General features: G+C 53.6%; 1 protein-coding gene across 1 annotated transcript in view; it reads right to left on the bottom strand.

Annotated features, from left to right (window-relative positions):
- usp21 (ubiquitin specific peptidase 21) overlaps positions 1 to 26157 on the bottom strand; it is a 183782-nt gene that overhangs the window by 69251 nt on the left and 88374 nt on the right. Inside the window, exons 6-8 of the mRNA XM_072500511.1 lie at positions 9489 to 9553; positions 5256 to 5359; positions 5054 to 5140 (exon numbers count right to left, since the gene is read on the bottom strand). Of these exons, the coding sequence (XP_072356612.1) occupies positions 5054 to 5140; positions 5256 to 5359; positions 9489 to 9553 (256 nt within the window). The remainder of the gene's footprint in view (positions 1 to 5053; positions 5141 to 5255; positions 5360 to 9488; positions 9554 to 26157) is intronic.

Genomic DNA, 26157 nt, shown 5'->3' with positions numbered 1-26157 from the left:
GTACTGACCCTGTGACAGTGCAGCTCTCCCTCAGTACTGACCCTCTGACAGTGCAGCACTCCCCCAGTACTGACCCTGTGACAGTGCAGCGCTCCCTCAGTACTGACCCTCTGACAGTGCAGCGCTCCCTCAGTACTGACCCTCTGACAGTGCAGCGCTCCCTCAGTACTGACCCTCTGACAGTGCAGCCCTCCCTCAGTACTGAACCTCTGACAGTGCAGCGCTCCCTCAGTACTAACCCTCTGACAGTGCAGCCCTCCCTCAGTACTGACCCTCTGACAGTGCAGCCCTCCCTCAGTACTGACTCTCTGACAGTGCACCACTCCCTCAGTACTGACGCTGTGACAGTGCAGTGCTCCCTCAGTACTGACCCTCTGACAGTGCAGCACTCCCTCAGTACTGACCCTGTGACAGTGCAGCTCTCCCTCAGTACTGACCCTCTGACAGTGCAGCACTCCCCCAGTACTGACCCTGTGACAGTGCAGCGCTCCCTCAGTACTGACCCTCTGACAGTGCAGCGCTCCCTCAGTACTGACCCTCTGACAGTGCAGCGCTCCCTCAGTACTGACCCTCTGACAGTGCAGCCCTCCCTCAGTACTGAACCTCTGACAGTGCAGCGCTCCCTCAGTACTAACCCTCTGACAGTGCAGCACTCCCACAGGACTGAACCTCTGACAGTGCAGCGCTCCCTCAGTACTGACCCTCTGACAGTGCAGCCCCCACTCAGTACTGACCCTCTGACAGTGCAGCGCTCCCTCAGTACTGACCCTCTGACAGTGCCGCACTCCCTCAGTACTGACGCTGTGACAGTGCAGCGCTCCCTCAGTACTGACCCTCTGACAGTGCAGCGCTCCCTCAGTACTGATCCTCTGACAGTGCCGCACTCCCTCAGTACTGACCCTCTGACAGTGCCGCACTCCCTCAGTACTGACCCTCTGACAGTGCAGCACTCCCTCAGTACTGACCCTCTGACAGTGCAGCGCTCCCTCAGTACTGACCCTCTGACAGTGCAGCACTCCCTCAGTACTGACCCTCTGACAGTGCAGCACTCCCTCAGTACTGACCCTCTGACAGTGCAGCACTCCCTCAGGACTGACGCTGTGACAGTGCAGTGATTTCTCCGTACCTTTTGCTGTTATCTTCCAAAATTGCCTAGATTTTGGAATATCACTAATGTTACAGCTCTCTTCAAGAACAGACGGAGACAGAAAGCAGGAATGTATAGCGTCTTTAGAATACTGGCTGTCACAGGAAAATTGCTGGATTCTTGTGTTGAGGAGGTAGTTGCAGTCAATTTCGAAAATCATAATACAATCAGGCAGAGTCACCATGGTTTTGTGAAAGAGAAATGGTGTTAGACTAATGTATTACAGCTGTTTGAGGAACTAACAAGCAAGATAGATAAGGGGGAACCTGTAGGTGTGTTGTACTTCCATTTTCAGAAGGCATGTGACAGATTTTTGATCAATAAGGGAGTCAAGGATTATTGAGGGGGGCTTGTAGACATATGATGAATGTAAGAAATTATTATAACGTTTTACTGATTTAGCTCACATGGCTGTACAGCTGGCTCGCGATGCAGAGCAAGGCCAGCAGCGTGGGTTCAATTCCCGGACCGGCTAAGGTCATTCATGAAGGCTCGCCGTCTCAACCTTGCCCCTCGACGGAGGCCTGATGATCGTCAGGTTAAATCACCACCAGTCAGCTCTCCCCCTCAAAAGGCAAAGCAGCCAATGGTAAACTGGGACTGTGGCAACTTCACCTTACCTATTGCTATTAAAAAGCAGGTTTAGGATGCACACAGCCAGAATGTCTGCTGAAGCTATGATTAAGGGGCTGTAACTGCAAGGCAATCCTTGATTTTAACCATTTCCCTGTTAACAGATAGTGGGTATCAAGATAGGAATCTTGCTTTTGGAGGATTACTGGGGTGTAGATAATTTATCAGTGATTTTGGCTCTGACTAACCAGGTCATGGGACATCTTGTGGGGAAAGAAAAAAGAATGCCTTATGCTTAGGGCAGAGGGGATGTAATTAAGCGGGGGGGGGGGGGGGGGGGGGCGGGGGGGGGGGGGGGGGGGGAGAGAGCTGGATCTGTCTGTAGTTTCCATTTGCCACGGAATTTTATGTTGAACAGTAGTGTCTTGATGTAACTCCTGAAATGTTCTCTCCAAGGTCTATACCCAGAGAAAAGCAAGTAAACCTGATTGCTAACTTCATTTATAAGTGGTCTTTGAACTGTATTGGTTGCTCAACTGGAATGTATATATAGTTGCAGGTGCAGGGGGCTATGTTCAAGTTTTTCCTTTTATTTAAGAACTATTTCAAATGTTATCTGTAAAGCTATTTATTTCTTGATAATGTGGTTGTGATTCAATTGAAGATTGCTTTCGGGTCTGCGTTTTAGATTGGCGAGAGGTGAATGAGCTGATGATTCTGAGGGGGATTTGATAGGGTGGATGCCGTTCGCGCAGTCCCACGATCAGGCGGCTGATCTTTTGGACCGGGATGAGGAGAAATCTCTTCACTCAAAGCGTTGTGAATCTTTGGAATTCTCCACCCCAGAGAATTGTGGGGGCTCCGTCGATGATAACGTTTAAGGCTTGGGTGTGCAGATTTTTGGCCTCTCGGGGAATTAAGGGATATTGGGAAGGGGCAGGAAAATGGAGTTGAAGCCCCGAGGTCAGCCATGATCGTATTGAATGGTGCAGCAGGTTCGATGGGCCGCATCTCCTGCTTCCATGTTCTTGAGCACACCATGAGAGTGTGGTGCAGGCAGACTCAATTGAGGCTTTCCAGAGGGACTGGACAATTACCTGAAAAGAAAAGATGCACAGGCCTGTAAGGATCCTTCCTGTTTATTTAACCACTGGGGCTGGTTTAGCACAGTGGGCTAAACAGCTGGCTTGTAAGGCCAGCATCGCAGGTTCAATTCCCGTACCGGCCTCCCCGAACAGGCGGCAGAATGTGGCGACTAGGGGCTTTTCACAGTAACTTCATTGAAGCCTACCTGTGACAATAAGCGATTATTATTATTCCCTTTTATTTCCCCTTCCATTTATTTTTGCTATTACTAGTTTGATCCATGGATGATTAATGGCCCTGTGACTTTAATGCAGCCGGTATCTTTAACTCAAGCAGAAGCTATGGCCTGTATCTTTGTAACAAGCAGGATGAATCAGGAAGGATCAGCGATGACTCGCTTTGATTGACTTGGCTGGCAGCTACTGAATTGGCTCAAATGTCTGTGCGCTGCTTGGTGGCGATTGGCTCTGGTCCCACTGACATGTTTCTCAGTGACACGAGGCTCGAGTTAGTTTCATTTTGATTCTGAAGCCTGGATGGAGGAGTTCTAACTCTCTCTCTCTCTCGCAAAGATATGATGAATTCTCGCCACAAATGCAGTGTAAGAGTGCTCTCCCGCTCCAAAAAAAAGGCCGATGTGAAGCAGATGCCAGAATCTGACGATTCTATCCGAGAACAGGCAGGTGTGAAGCAAGAGGCCTCTCCAGAAAAAGCTGTAAGATACACTGCTGAGCTGCAAAGAAGATCATTACAGCTGTAGACCAGAGACTTTAACCAACATGCATACTGTGAAGGAAGTACACTAAAGGACTCATCATCTGAAGCAAGGACTCTCATCTTTTCACCTTAAACCTTATTATTTGTCCACACACACACCCCCGACTTGGGTGTGCGGGTAGAGGGTGGGGCAGGGAAGGAGGGGGCTCTGTTCAAAAGACCGTTAGATCAAGGTAGTTAGGACAACGAGTAAGATTTCAAAGTATGGATGAATATGACAGCATTAAGTAATTTGGTACATACTTAGGTTAATTTGCTCGACAAAGATTAAAACAAACAGTAGAAGATATATTCCCCAAGCAGAGGCAATTATTACTGTAGCAATTATTAACAATTAAATGTGTATTCTTAAAGCATTGTAGTAATGAAACATATAATTTTTTGTCAATAGTAAAACGCTCGCGAGGCATAATGGGACGTGGCTAACTATAACCTAGCCACATTCTTTAGCAAAGTGGATTCACACTAAATACAGCCTGTTCAGCAGGGAACATTTCTTATCGGCAGCCCTTGCAAATATATAGACAATAGCTCGAGTCAGGAACCAGGCTAAGTTAGGAAGGGTTATATATACAAAGGACCAAGGACAGCGGAGAAGGGATCTGAAAAAAACATCAGGAGGTCGTGAGTAAGACCCTAATTGTCCATGGAATCTGCAACAGTAGCGATTGGATCATGTCCAGCCGAGACATCAGCCTTTTGAAAATTGTATAAGTACCGAACTAAGAACGATGTTAATTCAGAGTCGATTGGAACTGCCCAGATTGCTCACCACCCCCGTACGGTAGCCAAGCTTGGAAAGTAAAGACCATTTTTAACCTGAGTTGCTGTCTCCGTGAGTCTTTGTGTCAGCTGAGCCATAATTAAGAAGGGAAATCCCTTACATGAAAGACAGCTTAATATTTAGTCTCCGAAAACGCTCCTACAGGCAGTTAAAGGAGAGTCAGGTATTAGCTTGACATTAAGCAGCTGTGTTTACATATATTTTATATTTGTTCTGGTTATAAATAAACAGTAATTGTGTTTCAACTTACAAACCTGGTGACTGTAATAATTGGGCAGCCAAGGCCGAATGATTTGGGGGATTTTTATCAGAATTATTGGGTAATTCACTTGTGTTGTGACTCCGGGGTACGTGGGGCCTGGATGTTTCTATTTGAATGGAATCAAGGGACGATCGCATTTGAACTGAGTGGAGCTCGGCAACTGCTACTGGGCTAATCTGGACTGCCTTTAAAGAGATAAATTGGGGAAAACTGGCATGGACACAAGGGGCAGAATGACCTCCCTCTGTCCTGCAGTCAGGCTATCTGATTCTACGACAGGAGCCAGCTGGAAGACAGGTGGATGCACATCCCATGGGAACAGCTGAATAGGGGGGTTTTAGGCAACATGTCGTAATCTGGTATGTGCGACATCCGAAAAACGCAGGCGAGGGAGAGGGGGATCCAGTCAGATAAATCTGCTTACCGGCGCATTGTCAGAATCCAGCTCCTCCTCGGCGGTGAATAGATTAAGACATTCGGACAGCGTGACACGGCCCCCCATAGCCAGCCTCTGCAACAGAGGAGGAGACGAGGGTCAGGTTAAAGAACTTCACATATCACCCTCTTTCCCTGCAGCCCTATCAGCCGTTTCAAAGCCAGCTCACTAACTGGCCATCGCAACGTACCTTAGGGATTGGCAGAGAAAGATCACAAAAGACGTCAAAGGTGATGGACCTGTGGCCACAGGTTGTACAGCGAAGCGTGCTGTTCAACTGACCTACAAACAGATCTGGAAAGGAAAAGACAGCTGTTAAATCCTGTAAGTATTCTGTATCTAACCCCGTGCTGTACCAGTCCTGGGAGTGTGTGATGGGGACAGTGTAGAGGGAGCTTCACTCTGTATCTAACGCCGTGCTGTACTTGTCCTGGGAGTGTTTGATGGGGACAGTGTAGAGGGAGCTTTACTCTGTATCTAATCCCGTGCTGTACCTGTCCAGGGAGTGTTTGATGGGGTCAATGTAGAGGGAGCTTTACCCTGTATCTAATCCCGTGCTGTACCTGTCCTGGGAGTGTTTGATGGGGTCAATGTAGAGGGAGCTTTACTCTGTATCTAACCCCGTGCTGTACCTGTCCTGGGAGTGTTTGATGGGGACAGTGTAGAGGGAGATTTACTCTGCATCTAACGCCGTGCCGTACCAGTCCTGGGGAGCGTTTGATGGGGACAGTGTAAAGGGAGCTTAACTCTGTATCTAACCCCGTGCTGTACCTGTCCTGGGAGAGTTTGATGGGGACAGTGGAGAGGGAGCTTTACTCTGCATCTAACCCCGTGCTGTACCTGTCAAGGGGGTGTTTGATGGGGGCAGTGTAGAGGGAGATTTACTCTGTATCTAACCCCAGGCTGTGCCTCTCCTGGGAGTGTTTGATGGGGACAGTGTAGAGAGAGATTTACTCTGTATCTAATCCCGTGCTGTACCTGTCCTGGGAGTGTTTGATGGGGACAGTGAGAGGGAGCTTTACTCTGTATCTAACCCCGTGCTGTACCTGTCCTGGGAGTGTTTGTTGGGTACAGGGTAGAGGGAAATTTACTCTGTATCTAACCCCGTGCTGTATCTGTTCTGGGAGTGTTTGATGGGGACAGTGAAAAGGGAGCTTTACTCTGTATCTAACCCTGTGCTGTACCTGTCCTGGGAGTGTTTGATGGGGACAGTGTAGAGGGAGCTTTACTCTGGATCTAATCCCGTGCTGTACCTGTCCTCGGAGTGTTTGATGGGGACAGTGTAGAGGGAGCTTTACTCTGTATCGAACCCCGGGCTGTACCTGTCCTGGGAGTGTTTGATGGGGACAGTGTTGAGGGAGCTTTCCTCGGTATCTAACCCCGTGCTGTACCAGTCCTGGGAGCGTTTGATGGGGACAGTGTAGAGGGAGCTTCACTCTGTATCTAACGCCGTGCTGTACTTGTCCTGGGAGTGTTTGATGGGCACAGTGTAGAGGGAGTTTACTCTGTATCTAATTCCGTGCTGTACCTGTCCTGGGAGTGTTTGATGGGGTCAATGTAGAGGGAGCTTTACTCTGTATCTAATCCCGTGGTGTACCTGTCCTGGGAGTGTTTGATGGGGACAGTGTAGAGGGAGATTTACTCTGTATCTAATCCCATGCTGTACCTGTCCTGGGAGTGTTTGATGGGGACAGTGTAGAGGGAGATTTACTCTGTATCTAATCCCATGCTGTACCTGTCCTGGGAGTGTTTGATGGGGACAGTGTAGAGGGAGATTTACTCTGTATCTAATCCCGTGCTGTACCTGCCCTGGGAGTGTTTGATGGGGTCAATGTAGAGGGAGCTTTACCCTGTATCTAATCCCGTGCTGTACCTGTCCTGGGAGTGTTTGATGGGGTCAATGTAGAGGGAGCTTTACTCTGTATCTAACCCCGTGCTGGACCTGTCCTGGGAGTGTTTGATGGGGTCAATGTAGAGGGAGCTTTACTCTGTATCTAACCCCGTGCTGTACCTGTCCTGGGAGTGTTTGATGGGGACAGTGTAGAGGGAGCTTTACTCTGCATCTAACCCCGTGCTGTACCTGTCCTGGGGAGCGTTTGATGGGGACAGTGTAAATGGAGCTTAACTCTGTATCTAACCCCGTGCTGTACCTGTCCTGGGAGTGTTTGATGGGGTCAATGTAGAGGGAAATTTACTCTGTATCTAACCCCGTGCTGTACCTGTCAAGGGGGTGTTTGATGGGGACAGTGTAGAGGGAGATTTACTCTGTATCTAACCCCAGGCTGTACCTCTCCTGGGAGTGTTTGATGGGGACAGTGTAGAGAGAGATTTACTCTGTATCTAATCCCGTGCTGTACCTGTCCTGGGAGTGTTTGATGGGGACAGTGAGACGGAGCTTTACTCTGTATCGAACCCCGTGCTGTACCTGTCCTGGGAGTGTTTGTTGGGGACAGGGTAGAGGGAGATTTACTCTGTATCTAACCCCGTGCTGTCCCTGTCCTGGGAGTGTTTGATGGGGACAGTGTAGAGGGAGATTTACTCTATATCTAGCCCCGTGCTGTACCTGCCCTGGGAGTGTTTGATGGGGTCAATGTAGAGGGAGCTTTACCCTGTATCTAATCCCGTGCTGTACCTGTCCTGGGAGTGTTTGATGGGGTCAATGTAGAGGGAGCTTTACTCTGTATCTAACCCCGTGCTGGACCTGTCCTGGGAGTGTTTGATGGGGTCAATGTAGAGGGAGCTTTACTCTGTATCTAACCCCGTGCTGTACCTGTCCTGGGAGTGTTTGATGGGGACAGTGTAGAGGGAGCTTTACTCTGCATCTAACCCCGTGCTGTACCTGTCCTGGGGAGCGTTTGATGGGGACAGTGTAAATGGAGCTTAACTCTGTATCTAACCCCGTGCTGTACCTGTCCTGGGAGTGTTTGATGGGGTCAATGTAGAGGGAAATTTACTCTGTATCTAACCCCGTGCTGTACCTGTCAAGGGGGTGTTTGATGGGGACAGTGTAGAGGGAGATTTACTCTGTATCTAACCCCAGGCTGTACCTCTCCTGGGAGTGTTTGATGGGGACAGTGTAGAGAGAGATTTACTCTGTATCTAATCCCGTGCTGTACCTGTCCTGGGAGTGTTTGATGGGGACAGTGAGACGGAGCTTTACTCTGTATCGAACCCCGTGCTGTACCTGTCCTGGGAGTGTTTGTTGGGGACAGGGTAGAGGGAGATTTACTCTGTATCTAACCCCGTGCTGTCCCTGTCCTGGGAGTGTTTGATGGGGACAGTGTAGAGGGAGATTTACTCTATATCTAGCCCCGTGCTGTACCTGTTCTGGGAGTGTTTGATGGGGACAGTGAAAAGGGAGCTTTACTCTGTATCTAACCCCGTGCTGTACCTGTCTTGGGAGTGTTTGATGGGGACAGTGTAGACGGAGCTTTACTCTGTATCGAACCCCGTGCTGTACCTGTCCTGGGAGTGTTTGATGGGGACAGTGTTGAGGGAGCTTTCCTCGGTATCTAACCCCGTGCTGTACCAGTCCTGGGAGTGTTTGATGGGGACAGTGTAGAGGGAGCTTCACTCTGTATCTAACGCCGTGCTGTACTTGTCCTGGGAGTGTTTGATGGGGACAGTGTAGAGGGAGCTTTACTCTGTATCTAATCCCGTGCTGTACCTGTCCTGGGAGTGTTTGATGGGGTCAATGTAGAGGGAGCTTTACTCTGTATCTAATCCCGTGCTCTACCTGTCCTGGGAGTGTTTGATGGGGTCAATGTAGAGGGAGCTTTACTCTGTATCTAACCCCGTGCTGTACCTGTCCTGGGAGTGTTTGATGGGGACAGTGTAGAGGGAGCTTTACTCTGCATCTAACCCCGTGCTGTACCTGTCCTGGGGAGCGTTTGATGGGGACAGTGTAAAGGGAGCTTAACTCTGTATCTAACCCCGTGCTGTACCTGTCCTGGGAGTGTTTGATGGGGTCAATGTAGAGGGAAATTTACTCTGTATCTAACCCCGTGCTGTACCTGTCCTGGGAGTGTTTGATGGGGACAGTGTAGAGGGAACTTTACTCTGTATCTAACCCCGTGCTGTACCTGTCCTGGGAGTGTTTGATGGGGACAGTGTAGAGGGAGATTTACTCTGTATCTAACCCCGTGCTGTACCTGTCCTGGGAGTTTATGATGGGATCAATGTAGAGGGAGCTTTACTCTGTATGTAACCCCGTGCTGTACCTGTCCTGGGAGTTTATGATGGGATCAATGTAGAGGGAGCTTTACTCTGTATCTAACTCCGTGCTGTACCTGTCCTGGGAGTGTTTGATGGGGACAGTGTAGTGGGATGATTTACTCTGTATCTAACCCTGTGCTGTACCTGTCCTGGGAATGTTTGATGGGGACAGTGTAGAGGGTTACACTTCGGTAATGGGAGTGCTTACCTACGATTTTACTGTCATCTCTCTCCAGGTATCGTTTCCACATCTGCATCGATTTTTCATCATCACTGAAGAAAGAAAACAATGTCAGGAGCTGAGGGAAAGAGAGAGAGGGAAAGACAGATAGTGAGACAGAGACAGAGAGTCAGAGATAGTGAGTGAGATGCACAAAGAGAGAAAGTGAGAATAGAGTGAGATTGAGACAGGAACAGCGAGAGACTGACAGAATCAGTGACGGAGAGAGTGAGAAGGAGACGGAGAGAGTGAGAAGGAGACGGAGAGAGTGAGAAGGAGACAGAGAGAGAGGGGAGGCGGAGAGAGTGAGAAGGAGACTGAGAGAGTGAGAAGGAGACGGAGAGAGTGAGAAGGAGACAGAGAGAGAGAGGAGGCGGAGAGAGTGAGAAGGAGACAGAGAGAGAGAGGAGGCGGAGAGAGTGAGAAGGAGACGGAGAGAGGGAGAAGGAGACGGAAACAGTGAGAAGGAGACGGAGAGAGAGAGAAGGAGACGGAGAGAGTGGGAAGGAGGCGGAGAGAGTGAGAAGGGGACCGAGAGAGTGAGAAGGAGACGGAGAGAGTGAGAAGGAGATGGAGAGAGTGAGAAGGAGATGGAGAGAGTGAGAAGGGGACGGAGAGAGTGAGAAGGGGAATGAGAGAGTGAGGAGACTAAGAGAGTGAGAAGGAGACGGAGAGAGTGAGAAGGAGACGGAGAGAGTGAGAAGGGGACCGAGAGAGTGAGAAGGGGACGGAAAGAGTGAGAAGGGGACGGACAGAGTGAGAAGGAGACGGAGAGAGTGAGAAGGAGACGGAGAGAGAGAGAAGGAGATGGAGAGAGTGAGAAGGGGAATGAGAGAGTGAGGAGACGGAGAGAGTGAGAAGGAGATGAAGAGAGTGAGAAGGAGACGGTGAGAGAGAGAAGGAGACGGAGAGAGTGAGAAGGAGGCGGAGAGAGTGAGAAGGAGACGGAGAGAGTCAGAAGGAGACGGAGAGAGTGAGAAGGAGACGGATAGAGGGAGAAGGGGACCGAGAGAGTGAGAAGGGGACGGAAAGAGTGAGAAGGGGACGGAGAGAGTGAGAAGGAGACGGAGAGAGTGAGAAGGAGACGGAGAGAGAGAGAAGGAGATGGAGAGAGTGAGAAGGGGAATGAGAGAGTGAGGAGACGGAGAGAGTGAGAAGGAGATGATGAGAGTGAGAAGGAGACGGAGAGAGTGAGAAGGAGGCGGAGAGAGTGAGAAGGAGGCGGAGAGAGTGAGAAGGAGACGGAGAGAGTGAGAAGCAGGCGGAGAGAGTGAGAAGGAGACGGAGAGAGAGAGAAGGAGAGGGAGAGAGAGAGAAAGAGACGGAGAGAGTGAGAAGGAGACGGAGAGAGTGAGAAGGAGACGGAGAGAGTGAGAAGGAGACGGAGAGAGTGAGAAGGAGACGGAGAGAGTGAGAAGAGGACGGAGAGAGTGAGAAGGGGATGGAGAGAGTGAGAAGGAGACGGAGAGAGTGAGAAGGAGGCGTAGAGAGTGAGAAGGAGACGGAGAGAGTGAGAAGGAGACGGAGAGAGTGAGAAGGAGACGGAGAGAGTGGAAGGAGGCGGAGAGAGGGAGAAGGAGGCGGAGAGAGTGAGAAGGAGGCGGAGAGAGTGAGAAGGGGACGGAGAGAGTGAGAAGGGGACGGATAGAGAGAGAAGGGGACGGAGAGAGAGAGAAAGGGACGGAGAGAGAGAGAAGGGAACGGAGAGAGTGAGAAGGAGACGGAGAGAGTGAGAAGGAGACGGAGAGAGTGAGAAGGAGACGGAGAGAGTGAGAAGGGGACGGAGAGAGAGAGAAAGGGACGGAGAGAGAGAGAAAGGGACGGAGAGAGAGAGAAGGGGACGGAGAGAGTGAGAAGGAGACGGAGAGAGTGAGAAGGAGACGGAGAGAGTGAGAAGGAGGCGGAGAGAGTGAGAGAGAGAGAAGGAGACGGAGAGAGTGAGAAGGAGGCGGAGAGAGTGAGAAGGAGACGGAGAGAGAGAGAAGGAAACAGAGAGAGTGAGAAGGAGGCGGAGAGAGTGAGAAGGAGACGGAGAGAGAGAGAAGGAGACAGAGAGAGAGAGAGGAGGCGGAGAGAGTGAGAAGGAGACGGAGAGAGTGAGAAGGAGGTGGAGATAGTGAGAAGGAGACGGAGAGAGTGAGAAGGAGACGGAGAGAGTGAGAAGGAGACGGAGAGAGTGAGAAGGAGATGGAGAGAGAGAGAAGGGGACGGAGAGAGAGAGAGGAGGCGGAGAGAGTGAGAAGGAGACGGAGAGAGTGAGAAGGAGACGGAGAGAGAGAGAAGGGGACGGAGAGAGTGAGAAGCAGGCGGAGAGAGTGAGAAGGAGACGGAGAGAGAGAGAAGGAGAGGGAGAGAGAGAGAAAGAGACGGAGAGAGTGAGAAGGAGACGGAGAGAGTGAGAAGGAGACGGAGAGAGTGAGAAGGAGACGGAGAGAGTGAGAAGGAGACGGAGAGAGTGAGAAGGAGACGGAGAGAGTGAGAAGGAGACGGAGAGAGTGAGAAGGAGACGGAGAGAGAGAGAAGGAGAGGGAGAGAGAGAGAAAGAGACGGAGAGAGTGAGAAGGAGACGGAGAGAGTGAGAAGGAGACGGAGAGAGTGAGAAGGAGACGGAGAGAGTGAGAAGGAGACGGAGAGAGTGAGAAGGAGACGGAGAGAGTGAGAAGGAGACGGAGAGAGTGAGAAGGAGACGGAGAGAGTGAGAAGGAGACGGAGAGAGAGAGAAGGAGAGGGAGAGAGTGAGAAGGAGACGGAGAGAGTGAGAAGGAGACGGAGAGAGTGAGAAGGAGACGGAGAGAGTGAGAAGGAGACGGAGAGAGTGAGAAGGAGACGGAGAGAGTGAGAAGGAGACGGAGAGAGTGAGAAGGAGACGGAGAGAGTGAGAAGGAGACGGAGAGAGTGAGAAGGAGACGGAGAGAGTGAGAAGGAGACGGAGAGAGTGAGAAGGAGACGGAGAGAGTGAGAAGGAGGCGTAGAGAGTGAGAAGGAGACGGCGAGAGTGAGAAGGGGACGGAGAGAGAGAGAAGGAGACGGAGAGAGTGAGAAGGGGACGGAGAGAGTGAGAAGGAGACGGAGAGAGTGAGAAGGGGACCGAGAGAGTGAGAAGGGGACCGAGAGAGTGAGAAGGGGACCGAGAGAGTGAGAAGGAGGCGGAGAGAGAGAGGAGGAGACGGAGAGAGTGAGAAGGAGACGGAGAGAGTGAGAAGGAGGCGGAGGGAGTGAGAAGGAGACGGAGAGAGAGAGAAGGAGGCGGAGAGAGAGAGGAGGAGACGGAGAGAGTGAGAAGGAGACGGAGAGAGTGAGAAGGAGACGGAGAGAGTGAGAAGGAGACGGAGAGAGTGAGAAGGAGGCGGCGAGAGAGAGAAGGAGACGGAGAGAGTGAGAAGGAGGCGGAGAGAGAGAGGAGGAGACGGAGAGAGTGAGAAGGAGACGGAGAGAGTGAGAAGGAGGCGGAGAGAGAGAGAAGGAGACGGAGAGAGTGAGAAGGAGACGGAGAGAGTGAGAAGGAGACGGAGAGAGTGAGAAGGAGACGGAGAGAGTGAGAAGGAGGCGGCGAGAGAGAGAAGGAGACGGAGAGAGTGAGAAGGAGGCGGAGAGTGTGAGAAGGAGACGGAGAGAGTGAGAAGGGGACCGAGAGAGTGAGAAGGAGAGGGAGAGAGTAAGAAGGAGACGGAGAGTGTGAGAAGGAGACGGAGAGAGAGAGAAGGGGACCGAGAGAGTGAGAAGGGGACCGAGAGAGTGAGAAGGAGGCGGAGAGAGTGAGAAGGAGACGGAGAGTGTGAGAAGGAGACGGAGAGAGAGAGAAGGGGACCGAGAGAGTGAGAAGGGGACCGAGAGAGTGAGAAGGAGGCGGAGAGAGAGAGGAGGAGACGGAGAGAGTGAGAAGGAGACGGAGAGAGTGAGAAGGAGGCGGAGGGAGTGAGAAGGAGACGGAGAGAGAGAGAAGGAGACGGATGGAGAGAGAAGGAGACGGATAGAGTGAGAAGGGGACGGAGAGAGTGAGAAGGAGACGGAGAGAATGAGAAGGAGGCGGAGAGAGTGAGAAGGAGACGGAGTGAGTGAGAAGGAGACGGAGAGAGTGAGAAGGAGACGGAGAGAGAAAGAAGGAGACGGAGACAGTGAGAAGGAGGCGGAGAGAGTGAGAAGGAGAAGGAGAGAGTGAGAAGGAGGCGGAGAGAGTGAGAAGGAGACGGAGAGAGTGAGAAGGGGACCGAGAGAGTGAGAAGGAGACGGAGAGAGTGAGAAGGAGACGGAGAGAGTGAGAAGGGGAATGAGAGAATGAGGAGACGGAGAGAGTGAGAAGGAGACGGAGAGAGAGAGAAGGAGACGGAGAGAGTGAGAAGGAGACAGAGTGAGTGAGAAGGAGATGGAGAGAGTGAGAAGGAGACGGAGAGAGAGAGAAGGAGACGGAGAGAGTGAGAAGGAGACAGAGAGAGTGAGAAGGAGATGGAGAGAGTGAGAAGGGGACGGATAGAGAGAGAAAGGGACGGAGAGAGAGAGAAGGGGACGGAGAGAGAGAGAAAGGGACGGAGAGAGAGAGAAGGGAACGGAGAGAGTGAGAAGGAGACGGATAGAGTGAGAAGGAGACGGAGAGAGTGAGAAGGAGACGGAGAGAGTGAGACGGAGACGGAGAGAGAGAGAAGGGGACGGAGAGAGGGAGAAGGAGACGGAGAGAGTGAGAAGGAGACGGAGAGAGTGAGAAGGAGACGGAGAGAGTGAGAAGGGGAATGAGAGAATGAGGAGACGGAGAGAGTGAGAAGGAGACGGAGAGAGAGAGAAGGAGACGGAGAGAGTGAGAAGGAGACAGAGAGAGTGAGAAGGAGATGGAGAGAGTGAGAAGGAGACGGAGAGAGAGAGAAGGAGACGGAGAGAGTGAGAAGGAGACAGAGAGAGTGAGAAGGAGATGGAGAGAGTGAGAAGGGGACGGAGAGAGTGAGAAGGAGGCGGAGAGAGTGAGAAGGGGACGGATAGAGAGAGAAAGGGACGGAGAGAGAGAGAAGGGGACGGAGAGAGAGAGAAAGGGACGGAGAGAGAGAGAAGGGAACGGAGAGAGTGAGAAGGAGACGGATAGAGTGAGAAGGAGACGGAGAGAGTGAGAAGGAGACGGAGAGAGTGAGACGGAGACGGAGAGAGAGAGAAGGGGACGGAGAGAGGGAGAAGGAGACGGAGAGAGTGAGAAGGAGACGGAGAGAGAGAGAAAGAGACGGAGAGAGTGAGAAGGAGACGGAGAGAGTGAGAAGGGGACGGAGAGAGTGAGAAGGAGACGGAGAGAGTGAGAAGGAGACGGAGAGAGTGAGAAGGAGACGGAGAGAGAGAGAAAGAGACGGAGAGACGGAGAAGGAGACGGAGGGAGTGAGAAGGAGGCGGAGAGAGTGAGAAGGAGACGGAGAGAGTGAGAAGGAGACGGAGAGAGTGAGAAGGAGGCGGAGAGAGTGAGAAGGAGACGGAGAGAGTGAGAAGAGGACGGAGAGAGTGAGAAGGAGGCGGAGAGAGTGAGAAGGAGACGGAGAGAGTGAGAAGAGGACGGAGAGAGTGAGAAGGAGGCGGAGAGAGTGAGAAGGAGACGGAGAGAGTGAGAAGGAGGCGTAGAGAGTGAGAAGGAGACGGAGAGAGAGAGAGAAGGAGACGGAGAGAGTGAGAAGGAGACGGAGAGAGTGAGAAGGAGACGGAGAGAGTGAGAAGCAGGCGTAGAGAGTGAGAAGGAGACGGAGAGAGTGAGAAGGAGACGGCGAGAGTGAGAAGGAGACGGAGAGAGAGAGAAGGAGGGGGAGAGAGTGAGAAGGAGGCGGAGAGAGAGAGAAGGAGACGGAGAGAGTGAGAAGGAGACGGCGAGAGTGAGAAGGAGACGGAGAGAGTGAGAAGGAGACGGAGAGAGAGAGAAGGAGGGGGAGAGAGTGAGAAGGTGACGGAGAGAGAGAGAAGGAGACGGAGAGAGTGAGAAGGAGACGGAGAGAGTGAGAAGGAGACGGAGAGAGTGAGAAGCAGGCGGAGAGAGTGAGAAGGAGGCGGAGAGAGTGAGAAGGAGACGGAGAGGGAGAGAGAAAGAGACGGAGAGAGTGAGAAGGAGACGGAGAGAGTGAGAAGGGGACGGAGAGAGTGAGAAGGAGACGGAGAGAGTGAGAAGGAGACGGAGAGAGTGAGAAGGAGACGGAGAGAGTGAGAAGGAGACGGAGAGAGTGAGAAGGGGATGGAGAGAGAGAGAGGAGGCGGAGAGAGTGAGAAGGGGACGGAGAGTGAGAAGGAGGCGGAGAGAGTGAGAAGGAGACGGAGAGAGAGAGAAGGAGAGGGAGAGAGAGAGAAAGAGACGGAGAGAGTGAGAAGGAGACGGAGAGAGTGAGAAGGAGATGGAGAGAGTGAGAAGGAGACGGAGAGAGTGAGAAGGAGACGGAGAGAGTGAGAAGGAGGCGGAGAGATTGAGAAGGAGGCGGAGAGAGGGAGAAGGAGGCGGAGAGATTGAGAAGGAGGCGGAGAGAGTGAGAAGGGGACGGAGAGAGTGAGAAGGGGACGGATAGAGAGAGAAAGGGACGGAGAGAGAGAGAAGGGGACGGAGAGAGAGAGAAAGGGACGGAGAGAGAGAGAAGGGAACGGAGAGAGTGAGAAGGAGACGGAGAGAGTGAGATGGAGACGGAGAGAGTGAGAAGGGGACGGAGAGAGAGAGAAAGGGACGGAGAGAGAGAGAAAGGGACGGAGAGAGTGAGAAGGAGACGGAGAGAGTGAGAAGGAGACGGAGAGAGTGAGAAGGAGGCGGAGAGAGTGAGAGAGAGAGAAGGAGACGGAGAGAGTGAGAAGGAGGCGGAGAGAGTGAGAAGGAGACGGAGAGAGAGAGAAGGAAACAGAGAGAGTGAGAAGGAGGCGGAGAGAGTGAGAAGGAGACGGAGAGAGAGAGAAGGAGACAGAGAGAGAGAGAGGAGGCGGAGAGAGTGAGAAGGAGGCGGAGAGAGTGAGAAGGAGACGGAGAGAGTGAGAAGGAGACGGAGAGAGTGAGAAGGAGACGGAGAGAGAGAGAAGGAAACAGAGAGAGTGAGAAGGAGGCGGAGAGAGTGAGAAGGAGACGGAGAGAGAGAGAAGGAGACAGAGAGAGAGAGAGGAGGCGGAGAGAGTGAGAAGGAGACGGAGAGAGTGAGAAGGAGGTGGAGATAGTGAGAAGGAGACGGAGAGAGTGAGAAGGAGACGGAGAGAGTGAGAAGGAGACGGAGAGAGTGAGAAGGAGATGGAGAGAGAGAGAAGGGGACGGAGAGAGAGAGAGGAGGCGGAGAGAGTGAGAAGGAGACGGAGAGAGTGAGAAGGAGACGGAGAGAGTGAGAAGGAGGTGGAGATAGTGAGAAGGAGACGGAGAGAGTGAGAAGGAGACGGAGAGAGTGAGAAGGAGACGGAGAGAGAGAGAAGGGGACGGAGAGAGTGAGAAGCAGGCGGAGAGAGTGAGAAGGAGACGGAGAGAGAGAGAAGGAGAGGGAGAGAGAGAGAAAGAGACGGAGAGAGTGAGAAGGAGACGGAGAGAGTGAGAAGGAGACGGAGAGAGTGAGAAGGAGACGGAGAGAGTGAGAAGGAGACGGAGAGAGTGAGAAGGAGACGGAGAGAGAGAGAAGGGGACGGAGAGAGAGAGAAGGAGACGGAGAGAGTGAGAAGGAGACGGAGAGAGTGAGAAGGAGACGGAGAGAGTGAGAAGGAGACGGAGAGAGAGAGAAGGGGACGGAGAGAGTGAGAAGGAGGCGGAGAGAGTGAGAAGGAGGCGGAGAGAGTGAGAAGGAGACGGAGAGAGTGAGAAGGGGACGGAGAGAGAGAGAGAAGGAGATGGAGAGAGTGAGAAGGAGACGGAGAGAGTGAGAAGGAGACGGAGAGAGAGAGAAGGAGACGGAGAGAGAGAGAAGGAGACGGAGAGAGTGAGAAGGAGACGGAGAGAGTGAGAAGGAGACGGAGAGAGTGAGAAGGAGGCGGCGAGAGAGAGAAGGAGACGGAGAGAGTGAGAAGGAGGCGGAGAGTGTGAGAAGGAGACGGAGAGAGTGAGAAGGGGACCGAGAGAGTGAGAAGGAGGCGGCGAGAGAGAGAAGGAGACGGAGAGAGTGAGAAGGAGGCGGAGAGTGTGAGAAGGAGACGGAGAGAGTGAGAAGGGGACCGAGAGAGTGAGAAGGGGACCGAGAGAGTGAGAAGGGGACCGAGAGAGTGAGAAGGAGGCGGAGAGAGAGAGGAGGAGACGGAGAGAGTGAGAAGGAGACGGAGAGAGTGAGAAGGAGGCGGAGGGAGTGAGAAGGAGACGGAGAGAGAGAGAAGGAGACGGATGGAGAGAGAAGGAGACGGATAGAGTGAGAAGGGGACGGAGAGAGTGAGAAGGAGACGGAGAGAATGAGAAGGAGGCGGAGAGAGTGAGAAGGAGACGGAGTGAGTGAGAAGGAGACGGAGAGAGTGAGAAGGAGACGGAGAGAGAAAGAAGGAGGTGGAGAGAGTGAGAAGGAGACGGAGAGAGTGAGAAGGAGACGGAGAGAGTGAGAAGGGGAATGAGAGAGAGAGAAGGGGACGGAGAGAGGGAGAAGGAGACGGAGAGAGTGAGAAGGAGACGGAGAGAGAGAGAAAGAGACGGAGAGAGTGAGAAGGAGACGGAGAGAGTGAGAAGGGGACGGAGAGAGTGAGAAGGAGACGGAGAGAGTGAGAAGGAGACGGAGAGAGTGAGAAGGAGGCGGAGAGAGTGAGAAGGAGACGGAGAGAGAGAGAAAGAGACGGAGAGACGGAGAAGGAGACGGAGGGAGTGAGAAGGAGGCGGAGAGAGTGAGAAGGAGACGGAGAGAGTGAGAAGGAGACGGAGAGAGTGAGAAGGAGGCGGAGAGAGTGAGAAGGAGACGGAGAGAGTGAGAAGAGGACGGAGAGAGTGAGAAGGAGGCGGAGAGAGTGAGAAGGAGACGGAGAGAGTGAGAAGAGGACGGAGAGAGTGAGAAGGAGGCGGAGAGAGTGAGAAGGAGACGGAGAGAGTGAGAAGGAGGCGTAGAGAGTGAGAAGGAGACGGAGAGAGAGAGAAGGAGACGGAGAGAGTGAGAAGGAGACGGAGAGAGTGAGAAGGAGACGGAGAGAGTGAGAAGCAGGCGGAGAGAGTGAGAAGGAGACGGAGAGAGAGAGAAGGAGACGGAGAGAGTGAGAAGGAGACGGCGAGAGTGAGAAGGAGACGGAGAGAGTGAGAAGGAGACGGAGAGAGAGAGAAGGAGGGGGAGAGAGTGAGAAGGAGACGGAGAGAGAGAGAAGGAGACGGAGAGAGTGAGAAGGAGACGGAGAGAGTGAGAAGGAGACGGAGAGAGTGAGAAGCAGGCGGAGAGAGTGAGAAGGAGACGGAGAGGGAGAGAGAAAGAGACGGAGAGAGTGAGAAGGAGACGGAGAGAGTGAGAAGGAGACGGAGAGAGTGAGAAGGGGACGGAGAGAGTGAGAAGGAGGCGGAGAGAGTGAGAAGGAGACGGAGAGGGAGAGAGAAAGAGACGGAGAGAGTGAGAAGGAGACGGAGAGAGTGAGAAGGGGACGGAGAGAGTGAGAAGGAGACGGAGAGAGTGAGAAGGAGACGGAGAGAGTGAGAAGGAGACGGAGAGAGTGAGAAGGAGACGGAGAGAGTGAGAAGGGGATGGAGAGAGAGAGAGGAGGCGGAGAGAGTGAGAAGGGGACGGAGAGTGAGAAGGAGGCGGAGAGAGTGAGAAGGAGACGGAGAGAGTGAGAAGCAGGCGGAGAGAGTGAGAAGGAGACGGAGAGAGAGAGAAGGAGAGGGAGAGAGAGAGAAAGAGACGGAGAGAGTGAGAAGGAGACGGAGAGAGTGAGAAGGAGATGGAGAGAGTGAGAAGGAGACGGAGAGAGTGAGAAGGAGACGGAGAGAGTGAGAAGGAGGCGGAGAGATTGAGAAGGAGGCGGAGAGAGGGAGAAGGAGGCGGAGAGATTGAGAAGGAGGCGGAGAGAGTGAGAAGGGGACGGAGAGAGTGAGAAGGGGACGGATAGAGAGAGAAAGGGACGGAGAGAGAGAGAAGGGGACGGAGAGAGAGAGAAAGGGACGGAGAGAGAGAGAAGGGAACGGAGAGAGTGAGAAGGAGACGGAGAGAGTGAGATGGAGACGGAGAGAGTGAGAAGGGGACGGAGAGAGAGAGAAAGGGACGGAGAGAGAGAGAAAGGGACGGAGAGAGAGAGAAGGGGACGGAGAGAGTGAGAAGGAGACGGAGAGAGTGAGAAGGAGACGGAGAGAGTGAGAAGGAGGCGGAGAGAGTGAGAGAGAGAGAAGGAGACGGAGAGAGTGAGAAGGAGGCGGAGAGAGTGAGAAGGAGACGGAGAGAGAGAGAAGGAAACAGAGAGAGTGAGAAGGAGGCGGAGAGAGTGAGAAGGAGACGGAGAGAGAGAGAAGGAGACAGAGAGAGAGAGAGGAGGCGGAGAGAGTGAGAAGGAGGCGGAGAGAGTGAGAAGGAGACGGAGAGAGTGAGAAGGAGACGGAGAGAGTGAGAAGGAGACGGAGAGAGAGAGAAGGGGACGGAGAGAGAGAGAGGAGGCGGAGAGAGTGAGAAGGAGACGGAGAGAGTGAGAAGGAGACGGAGAGAGTGAGAAGGAGGTGGAGAGAGTGAGAAGGGGACGGAGAGAGTGAGAAGGAGACGGAGAGAGTGAGAAGGAGACGGAGAGAGTGAGAAGGAGACGGAGAGAGTGAGAAGGAGACGGAGAGAGAGAGAAGGGGACGGAGAGAGTGAGAAGCAGGCGGAGAGAGTGAGAAGGAGACGGAGAGAGAGAGAAGGAGAGGGAGAGAGAGAGAAAGAGATGGAGAGAGTGAGAAGGAGACGGAGAGAGTGAGAAGGAGACGGAGAGAGTGAGAAGAGGACGGAGAGAGTGAGAAGGAGACGGAGAGAGTGAGAAGGAGACGGAGAGAGTGAGAAGAGGACGGAGAGAGTGAGAAGGGGATGGAGAGAGTGAGAAGGAGGTGGAGATAGTGAGAAGGAGACGGAGAGAGTGAGAAGGAGACGGAGAGAGTGAGAAGGAGACGGAGAGAGTGAGAAGGAGACGGAGAGAGTGAGAAGGAGACGGAGAGAGTGAGAAGGGGATGGAGAGAGAGAGAGAAGGAGGCGGAGAGAGTGAGAAGGGGACGGAGAGTGAGAAGGAGGCGGAGAGAGTGAGAAAGGGACGGAGAGAGTGAGAAGGAGACGGAGAGAGTGAGAAGGAGACGGAGAGAGTGAGAAGGAGACGGAGAGAGTGAGAAGCAGGCGGAGAGAGTGAGAAGGAGACGGAGAGAGAGAGAAGGAGAGGGAGAGAGAGAGAAAGAGACGGAGAGAGTGAGAAGGGGACGGAGAGAGTGAGAAGGAGACGGAGAGAGTGAGAAGGAGACGGAGAGAGTGAGAAGGAGACGGAGAGAGTGAGAAGGAGACGGAGAGAGTGAGAAGGAGACGGAGAGAGTGAGAAGAGGACGGAGAGAGTGAGAAGGGGATGGAGAGAGTGAGAAGGAGACGGGGAGCGTGGAAGGAGGCGGAGAGAGGGAGAAGGAGGCGGAGAGAGTGAGAAGGAGGCGGAGAGAGAGAGAAGGAGACGGAGAGAGAGAAGGAGACGGAGAGAGTGAGAAGGAGGCGGAGAGAGTGAGAAGGAGGCGTAGAGAGTGAGAAGGAGACGGAGAGAGTGAGAAGGAGACGGAGAGAGTGAGAAGGAGACGGAGAGAGTGAGAATGAGACGGAGAGCGTGGAAGGAGGCGGAGAGAGGGAGAAGGAGGCGGAGAGAGTGAGAAGGAGGCGGAGAGAGTGAGAAGGGGACGGATAGTGAGAGAAAGGGACGGAGAGAGAGAGAAGGGGACGGAGAGAGTGAGAAGGAGACGGAGAGAGAGAAGGAGACGGAGAGAGTGAGAAGGAGGCGGAGAGAGTGAGAAGGAGGCGTAGAGAGTGAGAAGGAGACGGAGAGAGTGAGAAGGAGACGGAGAGAGTGAGAAGGAGACGGAGAGAGTGAGAAGGAGGCGGAGAGAGTGAGAAGGAGGCGTAGAGAGTGAGAAGGAGACGGAGAGAGTGAGAAGGAGACGGAGAGAGTGAGAAGGAGACGGAGAGAGTGAGAACGAGACGGAGAGCGTGGAAGGAGGCGGAGAGAGGGAGAAGGAGGCGGAGAGAGTGAGAAGGAGGCGGAGAGAGTGAGAAGGGGACGGATAGAGAGAGAAAGGGACGGAGAGAGAGAGAAGGGGACGGAGAGAGAGAGAAAGGGACGGAGAGAGAGAGAAGGGAACGGAGAGAGTGAGAAGGAGACGGAGAGAGTGAGAAGGAGACGGAGAGAGTGAGAAGGAGACGGAGAGAGTGAGAAGGAGACGGAGAGAGTGAGAAGGAGACGGAGAGAGTGAGAAGGGGACGGAGAGAGAGAGAAGGGGACGGAGAGAGTGAGAAGGAGACGGAGAGAGTGAGAAGGAGACGGAGAGAGTGAGAAGGAGGCGGAGAGAGTGAGAGAGAGAGAAGGAGACGGAGAGAGTGAGAAGGAGGCGGAGAGAGTGAGAAGGAGACGGAGAGAGTGAGAAGGAGACGGAGAGAGTGAGAAGGAGACGGAGAGAGAGAGAAGGGGACGGAGAGAGTGAGAAGGAGACGGAGAGAGTGAGAAGGAGACGGAGAGAGTGAGAAGGAGACGGAGAGAGTGAGAAGGGGACGGAGAGAGAGAGAAGGGGACGGAGAGAGTGAGAAGGAGACGGAGAGAGTGAGAAGGAGACGGAGAGAGTGAGAAGGAGGCGGAGAGAGTGAGAGAGAGAGAAGGAGACGGAGAGAGTGAGAAGGAGGCGGAGAGAGTGAGAAGGAGGCGGAGAGAGAGAGAGAAGGAGACAGAGAGAGAGAGAGGAGGCGGAGAGAGTGAGAAGGAGACGGAGAGAGTGAGAAGGGGATGGAGAGAGAGAGAGGAGGCGGAGAGAGTGAGAAGGGGACGGAGAGTGAGAAGGAGGCGGTGAGAGTGAGAAAGGGACGGAGAGAGTGAGAAGCAGTCGGAGAGAGTGAGAAGGAGACGGAGAGAGTGAGAAGGAGACGGAGAGAGTGAGAAGCAGGCGGAGAGAGTGAGAAGGAGACGGAGAGAGAGAGAAGGAGAGGGAGAGAGAGAGAAAGAGACGGAGAGAGTGAGAAGGAGACGGAGAGAGTGAGAAGGAGATGGAGAGAGTGAGAAGGAGACGGAGAGAGTGAGAAGGAGACGGAGAGAGTGAGAAGGAGGCGGAGAGATTGAGAAGGAGGCGGAGAGAGGGAGAAGGAGGCGGAGAGATTGAGAAGGAGGCGGAGAGAGTGAGAAGGGGACGGAGAGAGTGAGAAGGGGACGGATAGAGAGAGAAAGGGACGGAGAGAGAGAGAAGGGGACGGAGAGAGAGAGAAAGGGACGGAGAGAGAGAGAAGGGAACGGAGAGAGTGAGAAGGAGACGGAGAGAGTGAGATGGAGACGGAGAGAGTGAGAAGGGGACGGAGAGAGAGAGAAAGGGACGGAGAGAGAGAGAAAGGGACGGAGAGAGAGAGAAGGGGACGGAGAGAGTGAGAAGGAGACGGAGAGAGTGAGAAGGAGACGGAGAGAGTGAGAAGGAGGCGGAGAGAGTGAGAGAGAGAGAAGGAGACGGAGAGAGTGAGAAGGAGGCGGAGAGAGTGAGAAGGAGACGGAGAGAGAGAGAAGGAAACAGAGAGAGTGAGAAGGAGGCGGAGAGAGTGAGAAGGAGACGGAGAGAGAGAGAAGGAGACAGAGAGAGAGAGAGGAGGCGGAGAGAGTGAGAAGGAGGCGGAGAGAGTGAGAAGGAGACGGAGAGAGTGAGAAGGAGACGGAGAGAGAGAGAAGGGGACGGAGAGAGAGAGAGGAGGCGGAGAGAGTGAGAAGGAGACGGAGAGAGTGAGAAGGAGACGGAGAGAGTGAGAAGGAGGTGGAGATAGTGAGAAGGAGACGGAGAGAGTGAGAAGGAGACGGAGAGAGTGAGAAGGAGACGGAGAGAGTGAGAAGGAGACGGAGAGAGAGAGAAGGGGACGGAGAGAGTGAGAAGCAGGCGGAGAGAGTGAGAAGGAGACGGAGAGAGAGAGAAGGAGAGGGAGAGAGAGAGAAAGAGATGGAGAGAGTGAGAAGGAGACGGAGAGAGTGAGAAGGAGACGGAGAGAGTGAGAAGGAGACGGAGAGAGTGAGAAGGAGACGGAGAGAGTGAGAAGAGGACGGAGAGAGTGAGAAGGGGATGGAGAGAGTGAGAAGGAGGCGGAGATAGTGAGAAGGAGACGGAGAGAGTGAGAAGGAGACGGAGAGAGTGAGAAGGAGACGGAGAGAGTGAGAAGGAGACGGAGAGAGTGAGAAGGGGATGGAGAGAGAGAGAGAAGGAGGCGGAGAGAGTGAGAAGGGGACGGAGAGTGAGAAGGAGGCGGAGAGAGTGAGAAAGGGACGGAGAGAGTGAGAAGCAGGCGGAGAGAGTGAGAAGGAGACGGAGAGAGTGAGAAGCAGGCGGAGAGAGTGAGAAGGAGACGGAGAGAGAGAGAAGGAGAGGGAGAGAGAGAGAAAGAGACGGAGAGAGTGAGAAGGGGACGGAGAGAGTGAGAAGGAGACAGAGAGAGTGAGAAGGAGGCGGAGAGAGTGAGAAGGAGACGGAGAGAGTGAGAAGGAGACGGAGAGAGTGAGAAGGAGACGGAGAGAGTGAGAAGGAGACGGAGAGAGTGAGAAGGAGACGGAGAGAGTGAGAAGGAGACGGAGAGAGTGAGAAGGAGACGGAGAGAGTGAGAAGGAGACGGAGAGAGAGAGAAGGAGACGGAGAGAGTGAGAAGGAGACGGAGAGAGAGAGAAGGAGACAGAGAGAGAGAGAGGAGGCGGAGAGAGTGAGAAGGAGGCGGAGAGAGTGAGAAGGAGACGGAGAGAGTGAGAAGGAGACGGAGAGAGAGAGAAGGGGACGGAGAGAGAGAGAGGAGGCGGAGAGAGTGAGAAGGAGACGGAGAGAGTGAGAAGGAGACGGAGAGAGAGAGAAGGAGACAGAGAGAGAGAGAGGAGGCGGAGAGAGTGAGAAGGAGGCGGAGAGAGTGAGAAGGAGACGGAGAGAGTGAGAAGGAGACGGAGAGAGAGAGAAGGGGACGGAGAGAGAGAGAGGAGGCGGAGAGAGTGAGAAGGAGACGGAGAGAGTGAGAAGGAGACGGAGAGAGTGAGAAGGAGACGGAGAGAGTGAGAAGGAGACGGAGAGAGAGAGAAGGGGACGGAGAGAGTGAGAAGCAGGCGGAGAGAGTGAGAAGGAGACGGAGAGAGAGAGAAGGAGAGGGAGAGAGAGAGAAAGAGATGGAGAGAGTGAGAAGGAGACGGAGAGAGTGAGAAGGAGACGGAGAGAGTGAGAAGGAGACGGAGAGAGTGAGAAGGAGACGGAGAGAGTGAGAAGAGGACGGAGAGAGTGAGAAGGGGATGGAGAGAGTGAGAAGGAGGTGGAGATAGTGAGAAGGAGACGGAGAGAGTGAGAAGGAGACGGAGAGAGTGAGAAGGAGACGGAGAGAGTGAGAAGGAGACGGAGAGAGTGAGAAGGGGATGGAGAGAGAGAGAGAAGGAGGCGGAGAGAGTGAGAAGGAGACGGAGAGAGTGAGAAGGGGACGGAGAGTGAGAAGGAGGCGGAGAGAGTGAGAAAGGGACGGAGAGAGTGAGAAGCAGGCGGAGAGAGTGAGAAGGAGACGGAGAGAGTGAGAAGCAGGCGGAGAGAGTGAGAAGGAGACGGAGAGAGAGAGAAGGAGAGGGAGAGAGAGAGAAAGAGACGGAGAGAGTGAGAAGGGGACGGAGAGAGTGAGAAGGAGACAGAGAGAGTGAGAAGGAGGCGGAGAGAGTGAGAAGGAGACGGAGAGAGTGAGAAGGAGACGGAGAGAGTGAGAAGGAGACGGAGAGAGTGAGAAGGAGACGGAGAGAGTGAGAAGGAGACGGAGAGAGTGAGAAGAGGACGGAGAGAGTGAGAAGGGGATGGAGAGAGTGAGAAGGAGACGGGGAGCGTGGAAGGAGGCGGAGAGAGGGAGAAGGAGGCGGAGAGAGTGAGAAGGAGGCGGAGAGAGAGAGAAGGAGACGGAGAGAGAGAAGGAGACGGAGAGAGTGAGAAGGAGGCGGAGAGAGTGAGAAGGAGGCGTAGAGAGTGAGAAGGAGACGGAGAGAGTGAGAAGGAGACGGAGAGAGTGAGAAGGAGACGGAGAGAGTGAGAATGAGACGGAGAGCGTGGAAGGAGGCGGAGAGAGGGAGAAGGAGGCGGAGAGAGTGAGAAGGAGGCGGAGAGAGTGAGAAGGGGACGGATAGTGAGAGAAAGGGACGGAGAGAGAGAGAAGGGGACGGAGAGAGTGAGAAGGAGACGGAGAGAGAGAAGGAGACGGAGAGAGTGAGAAGGAGGCGGAGAGAGTGAGAAGGAGGCGTAGAGAGTGAGAAGGAGACGGAGAGAGTGAGAAGGAGACGGAGAGAGTGAGAAGGAGACGGAGAGAGTGAGAAGGAGGCGGAGAGAGTGAGAAGGAGGCGTAGAGAGTGAGAAGGAGGCGTAGAGAGTGAGAAGGAGACGGAGAGAGTGAGAAGGAGACGGAGAGAGTGAGAACGAGACGGAGAGCGTGGAAGGAGGCGGAGAGAGGGAGAAGGAGGCGGAGAGAGTGAGAAGGAGGCGGAGAGAGTGAGAAGGGGACGGATAGAGAGAGAAAGGGACGGAGAGAGAGAGAAGGGGACGGAGAGAGAGAGAAAGGGACGGAGAGAGAGAGAAGGGAACGGAGAGAGTGAGAAGGAG

This window comes from Scyliorhinus torazame, chromosome 4, assembly GCF_047496885.1.
Source record: "Scyliorhinus torazame isolate Kashiwa2021f chromosome 4, sScyTor2.1, whole genome shotgun sequence".
In the NCBI taxonomy this organism is placed as follows: Eukaryota; Metazoa; Chordata; class Chondrichthyes; order Carcharhiniformes; family Scyliorhinidae; genus Scyliorhinus; species Scyliorhinus torazame.
The sequence above is the reverse complement of the archived record's forward strand: the minus strand, read 5'-3'. Positions and strand labels throughout refer to the sequence as shown.